A 9,291-nucleotide genomic window follows, 5' to 3' on the forward strand; every position below is an offset into this window, starting at 1 on the left:
CTAATTTTACCTCTGAAACCAGGCGACCCATCACCTTCAGTCGCAAATATCTCGGCTCCTTTTCAAGATAAATGAATATTTTTTCATCAAAAGCAAGGAAAATGAACAAGCTTTAATTAAGACGATACCAATAACTCCACATGCCCCCAAATTGACAAACGCCTGATTCCACCGTGCCATGACACATATCGTCACTGGGCCAGCAAAATGGCACATCTCAATAATTTTTGCTACTTTGAGATTAAATATTTTAAAAAGTATTTAACTAGACCATCTATTGTCTGATCATGGTAAAACTTGCCAAGCATGTTTCTTTTGTGAGTTCCAGGGCATTTTTTATTTTGGTTGTACCAAAAGATAGATATACTGCCACCAAGCAAAATAAAAGGCTAGTAGTATTCTGGCACAACTCTAAGTTATGCCATTTTGCTAGCGTAATGAAGATATAAACGTCAGAAACGTCCTTTAACACCTCACTATGATCAAAGCCAGCCTATACTTAAAAATTTTTAGGTAAACAAAAAGAAAAAATCCCCCCAAAATTGAGCGTCAAGGCTATCTCTTTACTCTAACCCTACTCCTTTATAGTCGAACGCATGTCATGGAAACTAGCCACATTCACTAGGAATGCCAGTAAAGCAGATTCATTCACTGGGCAAAACTTTTATTTTAAGAAAGATGAGAAGATGGTTCCCTGAAATACGCAAAACTCATTTACTGAAACTGAGGAAAATAAAAGGATAAAAGGTATTAAAAAAACTCACAAAAAGAAGCGGTGACTTATCATTTAATTTGGAACATTTTCACACCAGACATTTTTTGTTTTTGAATAAATTTTAATTTTCTGCCCAACGCAAAGTTAGCTGTTTCAGAAGTTGAGTTCTAAGCCTTTTGACAGGACAACAGGGCTAGAAGGAAACATTCCAGGACTGACGACAACAACATTTAGCACTATGCTCTGAAACAAATCTATAATTCTGAAACATCTGGTTACCTTTACAGTTGATACTACCACATTGTTCAGTTTGAAAACTTTGAAATATTGGTAACCTTTGTTGCCGATAACATCACAGCTGTCAAATCTAAAACTTTGAAACAACAGCTACGCTTTGAAACATTGGTTACAATTATCACTGATAATATATATATCACAGAGGTCAAATTGGTTATCTTTATCGCTGATAATATATCACAGAGGTCAAATTGGTTATCTTTATCGCTGATAATATATTATCACAAAGGTCTAATCTAATATTTTGAAACACTGGATATGATTCTAGTTGCTCATGTCACAGGGGTCAGCTCTTTAGCAGGGGAACAGATAAAAGGGGACGTTCAAATATAATCTTACACCTGAAAGGGGGGTGGGGGGTGGGTTCTTTGGCTTCTGTAAAAAAAAGTGTAAGAAAGGGGAGGGGGTCTTGAACCAATTTAATATTACACTTTTGTGGGGTGAAAAAATAACAAGAAAAAAAATTTACAATAACATAATTTTTTTAAAAATAACACATAAAAAGAGAGTTAACTCTTCACTGAATAGAGGGGTAAGCACGGCATATGCTGTCGACACAGTAGGTCCAATAGAGGGGTAAGCACGGCATATGCTGTCGACACAGTAGGTCCAATAGAGGGGTAAGCACGGCATATGCTGTCGACACAGTAGGTCCTCTAGTGGCAAACACGAATACGCCATCTCGCAAAATGATTGTTACACAGATTTGCGTAATATATCATATTACATGTACTATCATTATTGTTATAAGCGAACGATAAAAGATGGGGGGGGGGGAGGCAAATATAAGAAAAGTTTAAGGTGGGGGGGGGGGAGGCAAAAAGTCCCCAAAAAGGTGTAAGATTATATTTGAACAGCCCCAAAACACACATGACTGGACACAAAATTTCAGGAGTTGACACTCTGTGAAAAGTCCAGCTACCCAAATCTGATCTCCTCAGAGAGGCTGCTGTCGCCAACACTCATAGCTGACACACTGTGGTCTGCCCCTTCATCCCACGCCTTGGTGTTTCCGTTCCCATCGAGTCGGTCTAACATGGTGCTCATCAGTCTCTGATTACTGTCCAGACTCGTCTGGATCTGCTTCAACCTGTGGGTGGTGGTGGTGGGGGGGGGGGGGGGTGTTGGGTGGCGTGGGGGAGGAGGAAACCACACAAAAATATTTCACAATTGCAAGCTTGGTCTAAACACAATAACCATAAGAACCTAAGAGCAATGTTTTGCATATATATATGTCAGGTTTAGTTTAGTTTTAGTAAGAGTTTTACAGCACTTGCAACACAATAAGGTCATATAAGTGTTGGAGAATAGATGTGTTACAAGAGAGTAAAATACACAAAAAAGGAGGAGAGATATGGACGATAGATGTTTGATAGGAAAGAAGGAGCAAACCACACTAGAGCACCCGTCAACCACCCACGCGCCATCTTTACCAACTTTATCCTTCTTCATATTCAATGTACACACCCAAATATGCGATGCTTCCCGGGAAGCTGAGAATGTTTCGAAGTGTTCTATGGTCTGCTGGGGTAATAATATAGTGTAAAGCGCATAGAGCCTGCTGTTGAGCGGGGATATGCGCTATACAAATGCTATCTATTATTATTCCTATTATGCTGCAAATCTAGGAGACAACCGAAAAAAGATCAGATGATTGGCTCCTATTGGCTCAAACTTAAACTGAAAGGGATAAACTGAAAGGGACAAACTGAAAGGGATAAACTGAAAGGGATAAACTGAAAGGGATAATAATGACAATGAAAAGAACAAGAATAATAATAATAAAGTTCTTTGACATAATAATAATAGATAGCATTTGTATAGCGCAAATCCCCGCTCAACAGCAGGCTCTATGCGCTTTACACTATATTATTACCCCGGCAGACCATAGAACACTCCGAAACATTCTCAGCTTCCCGGGAAGCATACAGCGCGAGCAGCCGATTAAGCGCTCAAACACTAACAAACTGACAAGATCTTTCGCTGTCTATAGCCGGGTACCCATTCCCACCTGGGTGAAGTGAGGAAAATTCGTGTAAAGTGCCTTTCCCAAGGACACAACGTCGGGCCCCTGACGGGATTCGAACCCACGACCTTACGGTTGCGAGTCCGAGAGCCTAACCACTAGGCCACCGGCGCCACTAGTACCTAACCATTTTCCCACCCTGCTACTTCAAAACCAAATATTTTTGTGATTCTTTTTTTGGCAGAGAAGAATTAAACATTTCCACTCGTGGATATGTGCAGATTGCTGGCTTCTCTCTTTGCAATAGCATTTCTAATTCGCAGAACCTCATCTGATTTCGCTGCCTCCTGTGACTGCTGCTCTACAACTGAAGAGCGTAACAATTACACAACAGATATTCGATCAAAACCAAAAGGTATAAAGACATACACAGACTGTAATAAGATAACTTACATAGCCTTCTGTATTTTCAGCTCTTGTCCCAGGGAAGAAGTCTCATCTGTCACAGGCTCCTTCCCATCCAGTTTAGTCGGATTGGTCTTGGAGTAGAACTTGAAGCGTTAGAAAAGATTGCAAACAAATGAAAATAAATGTTATCGTGATTGCTTAAGTTTGAGGTGAGAGTAGCCCACTGACACAATAAGAGTCATTCAGCGCATGGAAAAAGCAATTTAGAAAGAACAGAAATATTTACTAAAAATCTTTTAACCAATGAAACATCTGATCAAATCTTGAGACCAACAAAATAACTTGGTCATATGTGAGGCATCGTGAGGAAATCAGGTGCTTGTCAAGATAATGAAATCCGAGAAATCAACATTTTCGGTCAGTTTAGAATTTTTTTTTTTACTTTGTTTTTCAGCTCAACACATTGTATGTACATTCAAAAATACCTTTATGTGTGGATTTTATGGAAAAACGTTGATAAAAGGCACAGCTAATTTAAATTTGCAGTTTCCGAGGACTCTTAAGCTATGAAAGTCACCAAACTTTGGCGGCCATTTTCTTGTTAATTTTACTTCTGAAACCAGGCAACCTCCGTTTCTTTCAATCACAAATATCTCGACTTCTATTCAAGATTATCAGATATGTTTTTCATCAAAAGCAGGGCAAATAAACAAGCTTTAAGATGATACCATATGCCCAAAAATTGACGAGCGCCTGATTCCACTGTGTCTTGACAACTACCTTCAAACCTCCAATCAAGATGCTCTTACATGTACTATGTATAATTCATCCTGAGAAAAACAAACACAATATATGCAAAGTACCCTCACATAACTTGCGCCACACAAAGCAGCAAACCAGACAATATGAATATTTCATCAAATCTTTAGACCAACGAAATATTCCCTCAGATCTTTCAACCAACAACATATTTTCCCACCTCATTGAAAACACTATCCGTCTTGTCACGCCTCACTTCCACCACTGCATCAGAAAATTTCTCCAGAAACCCGAACCTGTCCTCAATCTCAGCATGGAATTTGACCTGGTGTCAAGAGAATCAAAAATGAGTTAAAATGAGTAAAAGAACGAATTAAAATAATTTTGTCAAAAATAGCAAAAGCGAAAACATAACAAACAGACACTCTTAGCTTAGTTTTAGTGAGAGTTTTACAGCACTTGCAACACAATAAGGTCATACGAGTGCCGAAAAGTAAAAGTTGTTACAAGACAGTAATAAACAAATAAACAATGAGGAGAGATTAGGGATGACAGATGTTCGATAGGAAAGAAGGAGCAAATCACAGCAGAGCACCCGCCAACCCCCCACATCGTGTGCTCAAAACTGTACATCTTCAAGATTTGATGAATGACCAGAACGCTCATCTGCAACGATTTAATTTCACATTTGAAAACATCATAAACAGACACACTGAAAACATGACGACCTGCCACTCGGAAAATGCAGAAATATTCTGATACTCAACAAACACATTCTAACGCCTCAAGCTACAGCGTATGATAGTTTTAGTTTTAGTAAGGTCTTACTGCGCTCGCAACTGCATAAGGTCATATGAGCGCCAAGGGGTGGATGTCAAAAGAGAAGTCCAAATGGGGAATCAGGCTCCCTCTGCTCACCTCTCTAGCCTCAACAGCACAAAGTCTGCTTCGACTAACAAGGCACCCCGGAAATAGCAGAGAGAGAGAGACAAACATACAATAGAAGTAGAGGAAAAAATGACGATAGTAAGGATGAGGAATGAAAAAACAGCAGTTCCCCCTTATGTTGTTTCGGCACGGTATGAGCATGCAATTGATAAATCAGCTCATTAAAAATTTTACTGTGCAAAAGCACATGTTAATATCACGCCTTTGGGAATGGCCTAAAGACACTTTAGTCAGTAGCACTGCCCTGGGGGGTGGGGGGAGAACAGACACAACCGACTCACCTGTGTGGCCAGGCGCTTCAGTCGGGCTCCTCTCTGAACAGACTCAATGTCACCCACCGCCAAACCGATCTAAACAAAACAAAATAAAAAAACATTGGCTACATTGATTCTTAAACAGTATTTTAACCCTTCCAGCCCCAGCCGCATATATTTTCAGCAGCCCTTTTACCTCCCGCCGTCTCAAGAGCCCATATTATCAGTTTCGAGCAGTACCAAATTTGCACATTTGTACAACATGGCAGCGAACCTAATTAAACTTTCATTTTCATAATCTTTGCTCATTTACTTTTAAACATTTTTATATGTTACTATCTAAACCTCATAACAAAGACACCCATTCACTTTTTAGAATGCATTTCTCTTTCTCCTAAATACTGTTGTATTGGCTGGGAGTTAGGTACGCTGTCCCCCTGTATTTACCTGGGACTGGAGTTAGGGAGTGCAGAAAAATGGCAGGGGCTGGAAGGGTTAATTAGAAATTAACTCCACATCAAAGTCTGTAAGCTACAAAGGGGTGAGGAGGAACTTCATTTGTGCAGGGGTATGCACAATATACATGAAATCATTTATTGGGTGGGAAGAAAACGCCCCCCTAAAATGTGAGGCAGCGGGTGAATCAGGCGCTTGTCAACAAAGAGGAATCAAGGAAACCAGCATTTTTCTGGCCGTTGGGCATTTTTATTTTTGGCCCCGAGTGAGTGTGTGTGTGTGTATGTGTGTGAGTTTGTGTGTATGTGTGTGAGCGTGCGTGCGAGCGTGTGTATGTGTGTGTGAGTGAGTGTGTGTGTGTGTGTGTGTGTGTGTGCATGCGTGTTCTACGTGTGTATGAGTGAGCAACAGAAAAAGTGAGAGATAGAATACAGATAGAGACACGGAGACAAAAAGAATCCAAGACGAAAGGGGGGGTGGGTGTGTATGTGTGAGTGCGGGAAGGGGGGGGGGGGAGAAAGAGAGAGAGAAAGAAAGACAGAGAGAGACAGAGAGACAGACACAAAGAGAGAGAGAAGTTTCTGGAGAAAGAAAAAAAGAATATCTCTCAATAAAGCCATAATAATACAACAACAACAACTGGTTTACTAACTGTAACCCCTATCTTCAGGCACAGCTCACCAGCAAGTTGATCAAAAGTATGGGCATCAGGAAGATAAAGACTGCCAGGAAGAAATAGGTCAGGCGGTCAAAGTGCAGAGAATGCGAGCTGGTGTCATGGTACTGGCGGTTGAAGGTGTTGATGAAGTCAATCTCTAGGAGGAGGATTAGGGTCCTGTACACCGACATGGACGGACTGCTGTGGGCTTCGTTTTTCTGATGGGAAAAATTTGACAGATTATGTGAGAAGACGAGGACAATACAAGCGCAAGCAATAATTGCCCATTCAGGTTTATTATAGGCTATATGCCTGAAAAGAAGACTAGGCAAAATTAATTACGGATTTTGAATTCAATGATAATGATAATAATAATAATTTTAAAAAATAATGATAATAATAATAATAATAACATATTATGATAATAATAATGATAATAATAACAAAAATAATAATTTATTATAATAAAAATAATAACAATAACAATAAGAAGAAGGATAAATATACATGTAATAATAATAATAATAAAGATCACTTCCACAGCACTCACTCCCTGGAGGATCAAGGCACTTACTTATACGTTAGTATACTACACACTAATACATAATTGGTGATACATTAACCCTATCCATACGCCCTGGGGTCATTTTGTATTCCCGCGGTTGTATTCTTCACATTTTAGAATATTTTTAGTACGAAGATCTCTTTGAGACTTTCAGCATTTCTAAAAAAATCCTTTTGACAGACTGCTATGCATAGCGTACGGATCAGATTAACTCACTTCAGACAGGTCACACGACAGTTGCGTGACCCCTGCCGAGACGCTCGCGACGGGTCTCACAAGCCCTGCGTGACCAACTTTGGAATTTTTTTTTCGCTCTTCAAATCACGCACGGATCGCGAGACCCGCCTCGTACCCTTGTTTGGCCATGCCTGAGCTACTTAGACTTCGTTTCGTATCTCTGGGGTCGGTAGTTTTTAAGTTATTGAAGGTGAAGGACAGTGACCCCAACTGGGGTTGAACAGACCAGAACTCGCGCTTTGTTTTTTTCTATACAGCTGATAGTAATCCGACAGTCGCGTCGTAGTAACGGTCGAAGAAGTCGCATGAACAGGAATCACAGAATTTCGCCGTTTTCTATACTTCTGTGCGTTTTACTAGTTCTAGTGTCTCAGAATATGATGTGTCTAAAAGTTAGGATCCTGGATATGTACCCGAACACGGCCCGAGTCGTAGTTCTAGGGCTAGATCTAGCACTAGTACCGGTGTTGTTTTTCGCGCAACGAAATCACAACGACGTGCCGTACATCTGCCTCATGTAATTCAGTGTATGGGTCTGAATCAAAGCACAGACCAGCTTTTATATTTTCACCAAACACTCGCACATGTATACAAATCAAACCAGAACACTTTGACTTTTATTTTTGTTGTTGCAGTGAATTTCATTCTACTTGTCACGTCTCTGGAAATTTTTCGGAAAATCAAATTCATGCCAATTTTTAAAAAATCATACAAATTAAAGTATTAGACTTAGACAACTTTAGTTTTTTGTATTAGATTAAGCTTGAATGTTACTTTACTGTGTCAAAAAATGATTACAATAGGGTAATTCTGAGAGTTGTGGTGATTTATTGAAATACCCCCAAAAACGCCAGTCTTCAACGCTTGTGACTGGTGAAAGGGCCCAGTCACAAGTGAGTTAACGAGTAAATTTTCTCTTTGGAAAGAGGTGGCACAGAGTTCCCCACGTCATATGGACACGACAGTAAAGCACGACGGACGGATAGGGTTAAAGGCTTACCTCCCCTGAGAGGAGCACATAGAAGGCCAGGCCAAACGCGATGTTGAGAAAGGAGAAGACGAACACCACGTGGACCAGCGTCTTCATGATCTCCAAGAACATCACCACGTAGATGCCAAACAGATCAAACCTGGGGAGAGAGCCATCAACCTCCACATTCCATAAGCGTTGAAATTCTTTTTAGTGAAGGTTTTACGGCACTAGCAACTGCATACGGTCATATGAGCGCCAGAAGATTAGAGGTGTTACAAGAGAGCAACAAACATAAAAAAGAAGAAGGGGAGATAAGGACGACAGATTTTTTATAGGAAAGAAGGGGCAAACCACACCAGAGCACCCACCAACCACCCACTTTGAATTTTTTTTAAAGTTATAATAATAATAATAATAGATTGCATATATATAGCGCTCTGTCCCATACTAGTAAGCTCTAAGCACTTTACACCAATCACATAATCATTCACACAAGAAAAAATATTTCACAGAACAAGAAAAACCAGTTCAACCACATAAAGAAAAACTTTCACAACTTTAACTATACTACACAAAAAGGACATATACATGTTTATATATATATATATATATATATATATAAAATAAAATATGTATATATACACGTACATTAAAAAGTCAGAACTTATAAACACACTATAATTAACAATTCAACAAATGAGTCTTGAGCAAACCCTTAAACCTATTAAAATTTGTATAAGAAAGTAAACTCTGTACCTCCGGCAAGCCGCTCCCAGGGGCTCGCGGTTGGAACCGCTATGCTGGTGAGCCACTGACAGTGGCTCGGGCACATGCCTTTGCGAGGTCGACATCAAATTACTTTTCGACAATTGTCTCTTTTATCAGGATTTCATTCATTAGATAAAGAACTATCAAAATAGGTTCACTTGTTTTGATTTAATGGCCAATTTAGTTAGTGACTTTTCATCATTTCTAGATTTAAGTACTAAAAAGGGGCCCAGGCATAGTGGGTTTACCGCCCTTGGAGATAAATAAGTTAAAGCAGAATCATTACA

The 9,291-nt window shown here is 39.7% G+C and overlaps 1 protein-coding gene across 2 annotated transcripts in view; it reads right to left on the bottom strand.

Moving 5' to 3' along the window:
- Positions 1 to 1,821: 1,821 nt before the first annotated feature.
- The window catches only part of LOC101849923 (transient receptor potential cation channel subfamily A member 1), a 35,971-nt gene continuing 28,501 nt past the window's right edge, over positions 1,822 to 9,291 (bottom strand). For both annotated transcript variants that reach the window (XM_013082112.2, XM_013082110.2), the window contains 6 exons: positions 8,264 to 8,393; positions 6,485 to 6,679; positions 5,375 to 5,443; positions 4,366 to 4,470; positions 3,432 to 3,529; positions 1,822 to 2,102 (listed from right to left, as the gene is read on the bottom strand). In XM_013082112.2, the coding sequence (XP_012937566.1) occupies positions 1,931 to 2,102; positions 3,432 to 3,529; positions 4,366 to 4,470; positions 5,375 to 5,443; positions 6,485 to 6,679; positions 8,264 to 8,393 (769 nt within the window). In that variant the 3' untranslated portion in view covers positions 1,822 to 1,930. The remainder of the gene's footprint in view (positions 2,103 to 3,431; positions 3,530 to 4,365; positions 4,471 to 5,374; positions 5,444 to 6,484; positions 6,680 to 8,263; positions 8,394 to 9,291) is intronic.

The sequence above is a fragment of the Aplysia californica genome, unplaced genomic scaffold (genome assembly GCF_000002075.1).
Source record: "Aplysia californica isolate F4 #8 unplaced genomic scaffold, AplCal3.0 scaffold00159, whole genome shotgun sequence".
In the NCBI taxonomy this organism is placed as follows: Eukaryota; Metazoa; Mollusca; class Gastropoda; order Aplysiida; family Aplysiidae; genus Aplysia; species Aplysia californica.